This window comes from Zootoca vivipara, chromosome 15 (assembly GCF_963506605.1).
Source record: "Zootoca vivipara chromosome 15, rZooViv1.1, whole genome shotgun sequence".
NCBI classification, from domain to species: domain Eukaryota; kingdom Metazoa; phylum Chordata; class Lepidosauria; order Squamata; family Lacertidae; genus Zootoca; species Zootoca vivipara.
The window spans coordinates 15,384,711-15,399,816 of record NC_083290.1 but is presented as its reverse complement, the minus strand read 5'-3'; the positions used below and the strand labels follow the sequence as shown (position 1 = coordinate 15,399,816).

Sequence of the window (15,106 nt, the reverse complement as noted above, 5' to 3'; positions counted from 1 at the left end):
GCACAGCGGCAAGGAGAAAGGAGATAAGCATGGAAGATTAAAGCAGAAGGCAAGGCAATACATCAGGAAGGGACTATCTCGGGAACTCAATAACGGAAAGGATGTGAAGTTGAAAATTATTAATATTGCCCACTATATAGTGATTTTTTTTTAACTGTAAGAAGTTGTTTCGAGCGTTATTTGTTCATAATGCGTTACAAAAGTCCACCAGGTGGCAGCACAGTTCAGTAATTTAGCAGCTCTTTGCAAAACCTTTAAATGGCGAGGAAGTTTTTTCCAGATACAGTACAACTACAGTATATATAAGGACATGGGGAGAGCTCTTGCTGTACCAGGCCAGTGGCCCATATAGCCCAGCATCCTGTTCTTACAGTGGCCCCTTCTGGGAAACCTGCAAGCATGACCTAAACACAAGAGCACTCTCTCCTCCTGCAGTTTCCTGCAACTGGTATTCGGAAGTATTTACTGCATCTGACCATAGAGGCAGAAGGCAGAGCATAGCTATTGTGGTTTGTGATTTTTTAGTGCCTGGGGACTGTGTAATGATCCCCAAGATAGGGATGTTTCAGAAGGCAGACCACACAGTCAGTGTGGTGTGTCCCCTGTCCCCCGAAGGCAAATGATGGACCACAAATGTTCCATGGCATAATGGGTTTGTCACCCTGTATTTTACTCAATAAGGGGTAAGTTAGGTAAGAAGATTAAGGGTACCATAAACACCTACAGCTAGTTATAGAAAAACACGAGAAAAATCTGAACCGATGAAAGAAAAAAAGAGAATAATTACTCCCATTAAATATCGCCATGTGGATCAAGATGTTTTATAAGTGGTACCTGACGCCAGTTAAAATTCATAAAATGTATAAAAACAGAGACAATTGCTGCTGGAGATGCCAGAAGGAAGTGGGGACCTTCACACATATATGGTGGTACTGCGATAAAATAAAAACCCTTTTGGAATGAAGTATTAGAGGAATTGAAAAAAATATTTAAATATAATATCAAAAATAAGCCAGTCTATTCTACTAGGAATGGTAGAGGAAGACATAATCAAACAGGATGAAAAGGTTTTCCTCTTTGCAACGGCAGCAGCAAGAATATTAATCGCCAAGTACTGTATTGAAAAAAACAAGAAATTCCCAGTATTAGGGAATGGCAAGAAAAGGTGATTAGTTATATAGAATTGGCCAAATTAACAAATTCTATCAGAGGGGGTAGTATTCAAAAGCTTAAATACAATTGGGGAAAATTCGGAGATTATTTGAAAAGACTTGGATTTACGTCAAATATTCTGTAGAGATCCCAAGATGATAATTAAAAGAAAGCAGTCCAAAAAGAAGTAAATTTATTAGCCCGGGAGGATGACGAGTGGAAGTGAATTCGATCTGAATATGAATTTATATAAAATTAATAAAAGTCATTAACATTAAGACGGTTTATGTGATTTAAACGTATGATTTTGATATTTGTTAGTAGATTTATGCAAAAAGAGGTATGTACGATTTGTTTGTTTTGCTTATATATTTTATTGTTTAAAAATTATTGTTTGTATGCTTTTTAACTGTATGATTTTGTTTGAAATTTCAATAAAGATTAATAAAAAATAAAAAATAAATATCACCATGTGAGTGCATGGATCTGCCCGTGGGGGGGGGGGAGAGAGATCTGGCACACACAAGCAGGTATTTTGCAAGTTCTCTCTCACACACACAAGGGCAAATATTATGCAAGATTGCATACATACACAGAGGGATATTTTGCTTCCTGTTAAAACCATATGAAGATGAAGCTGAACAGATTCTAAAGAGAGATGGGGGGAAATCTGAATGCTTGCTGGCTTCATTATGAGCCTGTCCCTTTCAGGGCAGTGAAAAATGAGTCCAAGGTGCTAATTCCAACAGATGCAGAGAAGGGAAAAACTGGCAGGGAGATTTTCTGCTTCTTTTCCTACCTGATGGAGGCTCAACCAGTGTCGCTCTTGAAAAAGAGATTGAGCACCCAAGAAGCAACAAGGGCAGAATGGTCAGCAGCCAAATGGAGCTGCAACTGTGGAAATAAGCCCAGGAAGGAACGCTAATCTCAACGAAAATGGCAACTTTAAAGGAAGCAATTGGGGAAAGGGGCGAGCAGCAAGACCCGAGAGCCATGGATTTATAGATGTTGTCATTTCCTCTTGGTGAGGAACGCACTGTGGTTTTCCCTACTGGAATAAATGGAAATCATAACCTCATTATGTGAATGCTTGCCTAACAAACCATTTCTCAGGAACACATTGTGCTTGGATTGTGGGACCTGCAAACAGCATTAAGGAAAGAGGGCCATAATATAGCATGTCGTGCGCAATGATTCCAAGGGTGGGATTGTACTCTTCTGCCTTGAGAAACTTACTGCATTTTTCGCTCCATAACACGCGCTTTTTTCCTCCTAAAAAGTAGGATGAAGTGTCTGTGCGTGTTATGGAGAGAATGCATGGTCCCTGGAGCCAAATTGCCCAGGGGCGAAAAGCAGATCGTGCTAAAGAAAGAAAGAAAGAAAGAAAGAAAGAAAGAAAGAAAGAAAGAAAGAAAGAGCTAAAGGCTAACAAGAGGGAAATAGTGTGTTTAAAGGAAGCTGCTCAACAGCTGATTGCAAGAGATCAGGGAGGGAGATAAAGGAAGCTAGCTCCCTTCCCGGCCTGCCCCCTTGCCCCACCCTCCATTGCTGAATGTTCTGCAGAGGGAGGCTGTTTGTTTCCCCAGCACATGTGACTGCCTGATTAGATTATCTGTCTGGAAACTGTAGAAATGGCTCCCTTTCCTTTCCTAAAGAAGCTGCAGAACAGTGAGTTGAACACCATAAAAACATGATTTTTTCCCTTTGCAAAGTAAGCTCAACAACTTTGAGCTGATCCTCAAAAAATGGAGCTTTCCCTCTTTGCAAAAGAAGCTGCACAACTGTGAGCTGTCCCCCCAAAAATGGGGCTTTCCCCCTTTCCCCCTCTAAAAATTAGGTGTGTGTGTTATGGTCCGGTGCGTGTTATGGTCCGAAAAATACGGCACTTCAGTAAGCAGGTTGCTGATCAGGTTCATGCGAGCTCAGGTGGTGCTTCTTAGATATGGAACGAGAAGGTCCAGCTCTTTCTGACTCCAGTGGATCTTTAAGCTTCAAAGGGTTAGAATATGATAGGGTCTCTTGCAGGGCCGTCTCTAGGCCCGGGTCCGGTGGCGCGGGGCGCCAGGCCACCAAGAGCGCTGCTGCGCCCACTGAGAGGTGCGGCTGAGGCTGCCCCAGGCGCGCCTCTCAGCTGTTCAGCGGCTTCAGGCCGCTCTCCGGAGGCGCGCGGGCCTGGGGCCGCCTCCGCCGCGCACAGGGGCATCACAACGGGCAGGCAGCGCCCCCTGGCCCAGGGCTGGCCCTATGGCAGGCTGGGTGGCGCAGTACACGCGGCGCCCACCCGCCGCACTGAGAAACGGGGCAGGACACCGGAGGGATCCGTCGCACCACGGCGCCAGGGCATGCTTAAGACGGCCCTGGTCTCTTGGCAGGAAAGAGCCATGTGCAACATTCCATTTGTCACAACCATGAAGCAAATGGGGAAATGCCATCAATATGGGATTTGGGCCTCTGAAACAGAAGAGTTGTTGGGCACAAGTACTGGCAACGGTGTACAGTACCCTCACTAAGGTCTTGCAAAAAAAACTAATATTGGGATTTAAGTTATTTGATGTTTTACACATTCTTCCTTAATTAAGCAGTAAGAAAAGTGTTGCGCATCTTCTTCTCCAAGGTTCCTCAGAACCAGCAAGGGAGAATGGGCAGAGTCTTGCCCATGTTATGTCTTAATAGTTATGAACCCCAAAGGTACATTTCATTCTTGCTTCATTTATGTTGAAAGCATTTTGCCATGAAAGGTAGATTGTGCAAGAGTGAAATCCTGTCTGCCAAATCTGCACTCACACAAAACACTGTGCAACGTGAAGGCTAGGAATCTACCCATTTCCAGCTAAACCCATCTAATGTCTCCATAAATTATCCTTTCAAAGGGTGAGTCTGTCATAGAATCATAGAGTTGGAAGGGAGCCCAAGGGTCATCTTATCCAACCCCTTGCAGTGTAGGAGTCTTGCCTACAACTGCCCCTGGGTGGGCTCGAATCGTGAGCCTTCTGGTTTCTCTGAACCAGCCAGGGAGAATGAGCAGTTTTGTCTGTGCTGTGCCTGAACAGGTAAGAGGTTCCCAACTGCATTCTTGGTTCATTAAGTTGACAGTACGTTACTCAACCACAGCAATCTGGGAGAAGCAGGGAAATAGTGAAAGACTCCCTTCCCAAATTGGCACTTGCGTCAAATGTTGTGTCATGTGAAACCAAAGAATCAACTCAATTCTAGCTAAACTGTGCAGGTTTCGGTGTGTGTGTGTCTTTTATTCACCTATTTACATCTTCAGTCTGCATGGAGGAAGTCCAGATCTTGCAGCATGGTCATTTCAGGTGGGGCTTCTCCCCCACAGCAGTGCAGCCCTGGAGTCCAAGGCATCTCTCCCACTTCCCAGCACACCTTGCTAAAGACTCCTTTCCTGACACTTCAAACTCTAGCTGCAACTGGGCATTTTTACAGGAGAGTGGACACTAAAAGTGAACCAGCTACCAAAGACTTATTCTGTGTATCCAGTCCATCCCATGCAGAAACAAGAGCATGGATGGGATGGATGCGAGGAATGTCTTGATCCTTTTGGAATACAGTAAGCCCACAACTTTCGCACATTTAACTTGTGCACATTCAGCTTTATGAGGTTGAAAAAAGGTTTTAAAAAGATAGAAAGGGGCGGGCATCCCTTCATTGCCAGAGGTAGGAAACCTCTCAATACCGTCTGCTGGTAATAAGACTTTTAAGTTAAAATTCCGAGTGACAAATCTGGAAGCCTTCTGTTCCAATCTCGCCATAAAGGCACCCAACATGGGCTATACAGGTTTGTTGTCCTTGTAAGCTATGCAGGACCTTTGGCCCTCCAGATGTTGCTGAACAAAAACTCCCACCAGCCCCAGCAAGCGGGGCCAAAGGCCCAGGTTGACAGGAGTTGCCTGCAGCAACATCTGGAGGGGCAGAGGCTCCCCACAGCTGCCAGTGCCGTACAGGGTTGTAAAACCCTCAAGGTCACTTGATAAGATGTTGCGCCTTCAGTATTAATGTGGGGGAAAGACTGCGGCCGAGAAGAGAGGCATTTCTAAATTCCTTTTTTCTTTCCTCATTTCTGCCAGCGTCCTCTGTGGCAATCATTGCCCTGTCTGCCACTGTGAACAGGGGATCGTGTTCAGCAGCAATCTGGAGGCTTCGCTTTACCTTGCCTTTGAACCCTTCCACAGTCACACCACCCCTCCTCCTTTGAAAGAACCTGCTGCCTTTTCTGCTGGGTAGGTGCCCATCTCCTTCCTCCTGTAACTCGGCCAAAGTCCATGGAACAAAAATAAATGCCGTCTGCAACCTCCACTTCTCTCTCCTACTTCTATTACGAGCTCATTCATCTTGATGGAGGCCACTTTCTTTTGTGGGTAACTACCTGGCAGAGGGCAGAGCGCATGCCAGTACCGGGTGGAACAATTGTGTGGAGCCTACCTTTGTAGAACAGGATGCATTCTGTCCTCTTCTACACACTCAGACCCCTTTCCCTCCTCCATCCAAGCAAACAAGAGGCATCACCAAGGACACATTAAAGCAAGGAAAAAGCAATATACCAATATATCACGATGTCTGAAATAAGGATGGAGCATTGGCTGGCTTCATGGTTTTTTTCAACATTGTGATTTTTGCGTAGTGCGCACACACACACACACAATTTGCCATATATTGCCAGGTCAAAAATGGCAAAACCGTTATCACAATATGGACTCCAAACCGGTTTGGGATGATATATCAATACAGTGGTATCTCTACTTACGAATTTAATGTGTGTTTCGAACGCACATTCGTAAGTCGAAAAAAATTGTAAGTCGAATCCCATAGGAATGCATTGGGAGAAAAAATTTGTAAGTCGAAGCAACCCTATCAGAAAATTTGTAAGTAGAAAAAATCCTATCTAAACTGCATCCAAGATGGCGGACGGAGCTCCATTCGTAAGTAGAAATATTCGTAAGTAGAGGTACCACTGTATTATCGCCCTACACTAGCACTCACCAGGCTCCCTCTCCTCTCTGGGTCAGGTGCCTTGTTGGTTGTTTCTCTCCTGGCTTTCTGGAGGGTCAAAGATCACCCATTTAAAACGGAACACCATTTTATTTAATATTAAATACTGTACAGTGAGGGAGTTCCGTGGAGTTAAGTGCCATCTCAGCCACCAGTAGGGTCATATTCGCAGGATTTCCACATGGCAGCTATGCAGGCCTCCCGGGAGGCGGCGGGGGCAGGAGGGCTCTTAACAAAGAGCACGTGCCAGTCTTGAGTTGGGGAAGCCAGTTCTGGAGAACGGGAGCCATTCCCAGGAGTAAAGTTGGGAAAAAAAGAAGGAAGGTATCCTGACTAGTGTCAGGAGAGGGACCCGCTTGTCTTTCCTGTTCTGGGAAGCCAGCTGGAAACTCTACAGCGGAAGAAAGTGAAGGAAGTTGCAAATGGCAGCAATGAACTCTTGGGGCTGATCCGCATGAACCCAGTGTCCAGCGTCAGGGACGTACTGGATCTCTGCCTCCGGGAAAAGCCGGTCGATCTCAGGGTAGTCGTCAGAGCTGCAGAGAAGGGGAGGGAAAGCAAAGCTCAGCCAGAGGGATGGGGAAAGGAAACAAGCCAGTTTGGGTACTGGATTTTGCTTCATGTGACACTGAGATGGGGACTTGGCAGGGCCCCTTCGACTCTCCAAAGGGTTTGCGCAGGAGACCCTCTGCTGGCGACAGCTCACCTGATATAGCCAGACCTGGAGCCCCCGAGGAAGAGAGTAAGTCCTGGGTAGTCCACCTGGAAATGAGGGAAGCCCATCAGTTCGCCCAGGTGCTGGGAAACGGCGTCCAGGTTCACGCGCCACACAAACCGGTCCTCGGCGTACACCAGGTTGGTGAGCAGAAACTGGCGGATGGTCGGATCCTGAGCAAAGAAGATGGAAGGGGCTCGTGGGGAAACACAGGACCCAGCAACAGGCACTGTGTGCAAACATACCATTTAAGCATGGGATCGGGATTTGCAAGTCCCCTTTCGGCTGTGCCCCAGAAACCCCTGCCCCAACCCACCAGAACACTCTGCCCTGTTTTGGTCCTGGGACGGAGGAAAGGCCGTAGCTCAGTGGTAGAGTGCCTGTGTTGCACACAGAAGGCCCTGGGTCCAATCCACAGCATCTACCAGTAGGACTGGGAATGTCCCTGCCTGAAACCCCAGAGAGTTTCTATCCAGTGGTGTAGACATCACTGAATGATCTATGGCACTCTGTTAAAAAGAGCTCTCAGAGCTACTAACAAAATCCATTACTAAGACAGCTCCTGTCCCCATCCCCAGGCTCACAACTAAAAAAAGACACAGCACCCAAGGATAAAGGAAGGGGAGGGAGGAGGGGAAAGCAAGCTCAAGCACAATATCTTTCGAGTTACAGTTCATATAATGCAGTTAGATAGAGCTGTACCCAACTAAGCTCTGCTCAGAGCAGACTCACTGAGATTAACAGGTTAGGAAATTTAACAAGATGTAAATTAATCAGTAAGTTAATGAGAACTTCTTGTTAAGAAATGTTCAATAAAACTGAACACTTGGCTTGTAATTCATAATAAGGTCTAACAACAAAATACAAAAATATAATTGGGAAAACAGGACAAATGATGCACCGCCAAAATTAAACCAGGGCTCCCAAAGAATCCTGTAAAGGCCACCCCACCCTGTTCCAACTGTGGAGGCAGAGCAGAGCCAGCCTGGCTAGCAGCCACTGATACGCCTCTCCTCCATGAATTTGCCCAAACCTCTTTTAACCATCTAGGTTGGTGGCCCTCGCTGTCTCCCTTTCCCTGTCCAAATCACCAGACAAACAAGGCTTGGGGTCTGGTCCGGCCCATGTGACGTTGGACCTCCAAGGTGGTGGTGGGGCGTTACCTGAATGGCTGGGCGCAGCTGGTCTTCTGCCAGCCGGCGTGCGGTGGAACGAGGGATGCCTCGGGGGATGTCCACCGCCTTCATGGCATCAATGAAGTTCCGAAAGCCTGAGATGGCCGCCGTCTCGCTAGGACTGATGTCGACACACACCAGGCGCTCCACCAACTCTGGCTAAGGTGCAGAGGGAAGACAAAGGAGCCAAGGGGTCAGAGAAAGCCTCAGGTGCAGGTCTGAGCAGGGATGCCTGTGGGCCACACCTTCCCCACCTCTGAGCTACCGGTCCCCACCGTGCCCACCACCAGTTCCCAGTTAGCCCAGGAGATGCGCTTGCTCCTTAAGCCATTGTCCGCCCCACTCCCACAACAGGAATCTAGCAGCAGAACACAGGAAGGGCCACCAAGGGACGCTCCACCTACCCACTGCAGCGCTATCACCATGGCTGTCTTGCCGCCCATGCTGTGCCCGATCAAGACACACCTGTCGAGGTTCAGCTGGCGGAGGAGGAGGTGGATGTCGGCACTCATGGCTTCATACGTCATGAGCGGGCTGTGGGGGCTGTCGCCGTGGTTACGGGCATCCACCGTCAGCACCTAACTGGGCAGGAGAAGAGGGACAGCAGTGGGTTGGCATAGGGTAGGCTTTGCATAGGCTCTGGATGAAGCAATATGAAATCTTGAGGGGGCCCTGCAGCTTCACCCCGAGCACCCAGGATTTCTACCCGGCTACATAAAAATGACTCCCAACCCGACCTGGCACGGTGGCAAAAAGATGCTACTATGTCAGGGCAACTGTCCCTCTAGCTCAGTGTTTCTCAACCAGTGTGCCTCCAGATGTTTGGGGACTACAACTCCCATCATTCCTGACCACAGGTCTTGCTAGCTAGCTAGGGATGATGGGAGTTGTAGTCCCAAAACATCTGGAGGCACACTGGTTGAGAAACACTGCTCTAGCTCAGTATTCTTCTACATCAACTGGCAGCAGTTTTCCAAGCAGTGTTCAAAATCCCCCAGGCACCAGGCACGTTTTGCTACTGGCATGGGTCCAAACACGACGACATGGAGATTTCTGGGTGTCAGGTTTGCAACCACAGTTTAAAAATCTCTGCCTTAGTTCATAGCTAATACCATTTCCATGGTGTGTGTCTCTCCTTCTTGCATACCAGGACAGTTGAATTGTTGTAAAAGCAAGCTATAGTCAAACAATGTAGTTGGGATCATAGAATTGTAGTTTTGGGAGGAACCCTGAGAGTCATTTAGTCCAACCCCCTAGTGAACAAGACATTCTGTTGTGCAGACCATAACTTAGGTTAAGGTGCCATTTGGCACCTAGCTTATATACCTGAGTTTCTAACACTGTCTCCAGGGTTTCAGGCCTACGTGGAGATGCCAGGGGTTGAATCAGGGGCCTTCTGCATGCAAACCGAAGCACAAACCAGCAGCAATCACCTCCCCAATATAACCCAAAACCAATTCTCACTCACCTTGCGGCCAGTTTGGAGCACCAGTTTCTTGGCCAGGGATGCAAAGTTAGTCTTGCTTCCAAACAGCCCATGTAGGAAAACGAGCGGGGGCTCGGGAGAGGGTCCATCAAACACTGCATACGATACGGGCACCGGGCTGCAAACAGAGGTGAGAGAGAGAGATCATGTGAAGGAAAAATCCTCAAGGCATTCCTTCCAAGAAAGGAATGTCTGGACCAGGCATCCCCAAACTTCGGCCCTCCAGATGTTTTGGACTATAATTCCCATCATTCCTGACCACTGGTCCTGTTAGCTAGGGATCATGGGAGTTGTAGGCCAAAACAGCTGGAGGGCCGCGGTTTGGGGGTGCCTGGTCTGGTCTTTGCCACAAGGGTCAGCAAACAGCTATAAGGTGAAAAGCTCCACCACTGGAATAGGACTCTAAAAAGAGTTCTGCTTAGATCAGAGCAAATTTAGTCATCCTAGACTAAACTTGTGGCCATTCAGATGTTGCTGGACCCCACCTCTCACGAAGCCTGACCACTGGCCATGCTGGCTGCCAGGACTGCTGGGAGCTACCACCCATCAACAGCTGGAAGAGGGCCACAGGTGCCCCTCAATCATGTTTTAAATCTGTCTAAACTTGTGGCAGGTTATTCTGACGTCTTCTGGTTCAGAAAAGGGCAACCAAAATTATCAAAGGGGGGAAGCGACTCCCCTATGAGAAAAGGCTGCAGCATTTGGGACTTATTATTTTGGAGAAAATGTGAGTAAGAGGTGACATGACAGCAGTTTATACAGTTATGCATGCCATAGAGGAAGTGGATAAAGAGTTTTTCCTCCCTCTCTCATTACATTAGAACTCGTGGACATCCAATGAAGCAAAATGCTGGAAGATTCAGGAAAGAAAAAATACAGGACTTATTCACGCAGCACATACAACCTATGGAACTCGCTGCCACGGGAGGCAGCGTGGAGAAGTTATTAAGCAAGTTTTAAGCAAAGTGGGGATCTCTCTCCTGCACCCGCTTTCTCTATGCAACACACCATTTCCTAAGCCAGGCACCCCCAAACTCGGCCCTCCAGATGTTTTGGGACTACATTTCCTATCATCCCTAACCACTGGTCCTGTTAGCTAGGGATGATGGGAGCTGTAGTCCCAAAACATCTGAAGGGCCAAGTTTGGGGATGCCTGTCCTAAGCCTTTAATACGTATCCCGAGTGCCTTCGCGCTCAAGCACGAAAAACGGATGTCTTGCCTCCATCGGCCCAAGAGGGGGCGATGTCCTTCAGTTCCTTGTACAGTAGAGATTATTCAGAATTTTTTTTTGGAGCGCTCTAATCTCTAATATGGTGGCTCCATCCGGGAACCTACAGGTCCACAGCTGAGCGCCTACCTAGGCTTTTCAACTTTATGGTCCCAACATCCGGGCAAATGCAGGCTTCGAGCTGCGGCTAGGCCCCCCGCGGAGGATTTCGGGAAACGTAAAGCCGCTCTCTCCCCCCTCGCCGCGTCCTTTTGCCTTCACCTCCCCCTCCCCCTCCCGGAGCGCTTACGTCACGGCGTGGCTGGCGAGGCCCTTCCTTTCTCGGGCCGGGCCTGTGCGGCGGCGGCGAAAAGGATGGAGCCGGGAGCAGCGGGGCGGAAAACTCGGGAAGGAGAGAGCGCGGAGCATACTTGGGAGGGCTTAGCGATCACCAAGGAGACACAGGAGCGGCGAATAAGCGGAGGGGGCGGGGCCACTGAATCACTTCCGGTCTGTCGTCACGGTTACAGGGAAGAGTGGCAGGCCGATGTCCCGCCTCTTCTAGCTTTTTGTGGAGGCTCCGCTCCCTAGTGTCGCTTCGAGAAGGGATGGAGCCAGAGAGCAGCGCGAGGGCGTCTAATACAGTTTGGCGACTGAGTGATCTGCAGCTTTCAGAATCGAGCAGCGATCTGCTTCTATTTAAATAGAAGAATGCTGCGTCGTTCAGAAGCTGGCATTTATCTATACATATATGCGTGAAAAGTGCTGCACAATTCAAAAGCTTGCAGAGGGCATTATAAATATACAGTATGTGTGTGTTGTTGTTGTTTTGTTGTTTTACCCTAAGGCTCCAACGCCAAGACAAGTTCCAACAATTAAAACACATTAATATTAAAAGACAAAATTGCACAATATTAAAAACAGCTTAAAACAAAATTACAAAAATAAGGTGGGTCCTAATATATATACATACATACATCTACACACACATATGTAGTGAATGAAAAGGCAAGGAAATTTCACATTTAAAGCAATTCACGCCCTTCCTTTCCAAAGGAAAGAAGAAAAGAGGATTTGCATGGTTGTAGGAAAATATCAGATCTGGATACCAGGGTCTTTGCCATCCTATTACCCCTCTTTCAATCTCCCTCTTTCAATCTCTCTCAGTCTCCACTTTTCCTCCACATACAGGACCAAACCTAGGGTATTATGACAAGCAGTGCAACCAAGCATGTACAAACTGCTGTTCAGACAGTACTGAGAAGCAGGAGCCCACAAATCTGGGTGTGTAGAGAGTGGGTTTGTGTGGAATGAAGCATTTCCCCCCCCCTTTTTAAGTTTTCAAATGCTTTATTGATTGTAAACTGTGTTGTAAAAATTTTGCAGAGCTACACGGCCCTAGAATTAAGTGGATCCTTGACCCAGGAAGAGTCCAGGTATCCTGGCAAGCAGACAAAGTTTAAGTGTCTCCTGCCCACCAAATAACAGAGACCAAACCAGGACGTGCGAAGCAAGGCACTTTTATTTTTGCTGTTGCAACAGGGTCCTTCCTCTCACACAGGAGAACAAGGAAGGAACCCCAAACAAAGATGTCTTGCCCTTAAAAAGAGATTTGAAATTGGTTTCAGCCCACCCCCCAGAAGCATCATCCATATGTCACAGAAGGGGTGTAGCCCAAGACCCCCCCTCCCTAGATTCATCATAGGTACATCATGAAAGGGGAGGTCTGGTGGCAGTAATCTGAGCACCCTGGACCCTGCCCCCTGCCCCCAGAACCTAATCAACAAAATTGAGAGATATTTACATTTCCCTGTTTCCCAGCCAAGTTAATCACACCCTTTTGTCTGGCAGTCAGGTATCAGGATGCCAGGGATTATCACTTTAATTCCTGAGACAATGAGAAGGTTCCCCCCACCCCCCTTCTTCCTTGCAGAGGAACACCTGGTCAGAGAGAGTCAAAATGGTGTCAGTCAGGCCTGTTTTCCTGTGCTGCTTCAGACATGTTTCTGTACATTCATGTACATGTTTTATGAACAATTATTATATATATATATATGACCTCAAAATTCTTATAACAATATCCCCCATTTGGGGCTATAATTTTTCTTAAAAATTGTTGCCCCACAAAAGAATAACCAGATGTGTTGTTTTAGTACTTTGGGAGAAGCATTTCTCAAAAATGGTCTACGTATTTCATTTAACAGGATGGTCCACCAATATTGACTGGAAAGTGCAGTTTGTTTGTTTACCCTTTTGTGTGTTCTTCAGGTGTCAAAAGCTAGCTCTCCTCTGGTTGCACACCTCCATCGTGGCACAACAGCAACAATCCCTGGTGAATCCCCTTAGGGCTTTCATATTGACCATGTCGCCTGGCACCCCCCATAGCTGCCACAGGTTTGGACATGTCATGAGAGAGATGCCTTTGCCTTGGGCTTCCTATGGGCCTTTATTATAGGCTCTGGCCTTGCACTGTAGGGAGTTGCCCAGTTGCTCTTAAAGGAAGAAAGCTACTTGCACCTTGGATACACTTGCCCAATTAGAACTGACCCAATTAGAATTTATACAGCCCCATAAAACATGTCCAAATTAGTCAAATTTAACTCTAAAAGGGATCATTCCTGTTAAATCAAGACATAAATACCTTCATTTATCTGGTGTTTCATGGATCTTGGGGCTTATTCTTGGTAAAATGATTTAAAACAATCTAAAATTGTGTAAGAAGGCTGGCACACTGCAGAGTGCCAGGTGGGACAAGAAAACGTGGTCATAAGTTGATCTAATCTAAATACTGGACTATGCAATATCCTGATCCTTTAAAAGGCATACAATAATACAAAAAAAATCATTGGGACACTATACATTAAACATAAAAAAACAATTAAACACAAAATTGGTTCACCCCCCCTCCTTGTGGAAATAACATACTGTCAGACATAGTTCAATGTTTCTGTCGAATATCACACAACATAAAACATAATCATATATCAGTTGTATGTCTTGAGGCCATCATGATCTTGAGACAATTCCGGCTGCTTTTAAATCCTAGGGCACAGAGTCTTGAGGTCAAGGAGAGAGAATGTCCTTGCAATTCACTTTCCCCCTTTGTCCCAAAGTCATTTGACACATTTCAGTGTTCCTATATAACACATAATGCACAAAACCTTCAAATTATTAATTATACGCCACTTGTATATCTTGAGGCAATCAGGTGAACTTGAGATAATTCTTGCTGCTTTTGCATGTATCTCCAACAAGGGGGTTTTCTTGTCTGCCTTCGAGTCACTGGGAGGAAGTTAACAGTACTTCTATGCCAGCACTTCTAAACCTTGCTGAAACGTTATAGCTTTCTAGGTCCTCCTTCTTAGGTTGTGATCAAAGAGATAAAATGTCAATTTGGTTTCCTGTAAAACATCCTTTTGAAAATAGGCCTGCAGGGGGTTGGGGTCTGAAGATATAATTAGTTAAAAAATAATAATAATAAATAGTATAATAATGATAAAGTCAAGAAAGGGGAGAATATTCTAGAAATTTCTTCTTGGGAAGCTGCAAAGAATATAAGATCATAGTTAAGCATTTTATTCATCTAAATATTATTATTATCATTCATATTTAATTACTGCTGTTATTGTCTGCTCAGTCAGTTTAATTTACTTCACCTAGTTTGGCTGTGGAGGAAACAAAGGACAAAAATTTTGTTAATTAGGACACAATCGATAAGTTATTAACATTTTCCTTATGTGGTTCTGAATTCTCTTTGAGGTTCACGTATCTTGTTTGAAAGGGATTAATATTATTATTATTATTTACAGGAAAGAATGAGTTAGATGCTACATTTGTATGTACAGAAAGAAAAAGTAGAAATACCAAAAAAAAGATACAAAAATAAAACAATAAAATTTAGATTACCACTCACACAACAATTTTTCAAATGAAATTGGACTTGACACAAAGATATCAGATTTTTTTAAAAAAAGAATTATCATTAAATAATACAAAGACATTATAAATTGGAGAGGAACCTTAAAGATCTGAAGGTGAAATATCCAATTAAGATGGAAAAATGGTAAAATAACGGAAAAAGCTTTGAAATTCATCATAATAAGAAATACTCAGGCAAGACTACCTGACAAAATACAGTCACAAAACAATACCTGGTTATTGTTAGAATAATTTCATAGACATAATGGAAAAACTGATTTAATAAATGGAAGCAGATTATTTATAAGCTAAAGAGAAGCGCCAAAGAGAAATGAAATTACTGTTTGTATCTCCTCACTCCTCACTTTTTCTTTCTTTTTTTTTTTGTGCTGTGGAAGAAAAAAATTGGCAAAACACTCAATCATTGCTACATTAGAAAAGGGAGGGT

At 45.7% G+C, this 15,106-nt stretch overlaps 1 protein-coding gene across 1 annotated transcript; it reads right to left on the bottom strand.

Annotated features, from left to right (window-relative positions):
• Window positions 1–3,711: 3,711 nt before the first annotated feature.
• ABHD11 (abhydrolase domain containing 11) lies at window positions 3,712–11,205 on the bottom strand. The gene is made up of 6 exons (XM_035140147.2): window positions 11,051–11,205; window positions 9,515–9,650; window positions 8,451–8,624; window positions 8,035–8,205; window positions 6,863–7,044; window positions 3,712–6,692 (listed from the first exon to the last, which is right to left on the bottom strand). The coding sequence occupies exons 1-6, from the start codon at window positions 11,167–11,169 to the stop codon at window positions 6,548–6,550; spliced, it is 927 nt and encodes a 308-aa protein (XP_034996038.2). The 5' UTR covers window positions 11,170–11,205; the 3' UTR covers window positions 3,712–6,547.
• Between the last annotated feature and the right edge of the window lie 3,901 nt (window positions 11,206–15,106).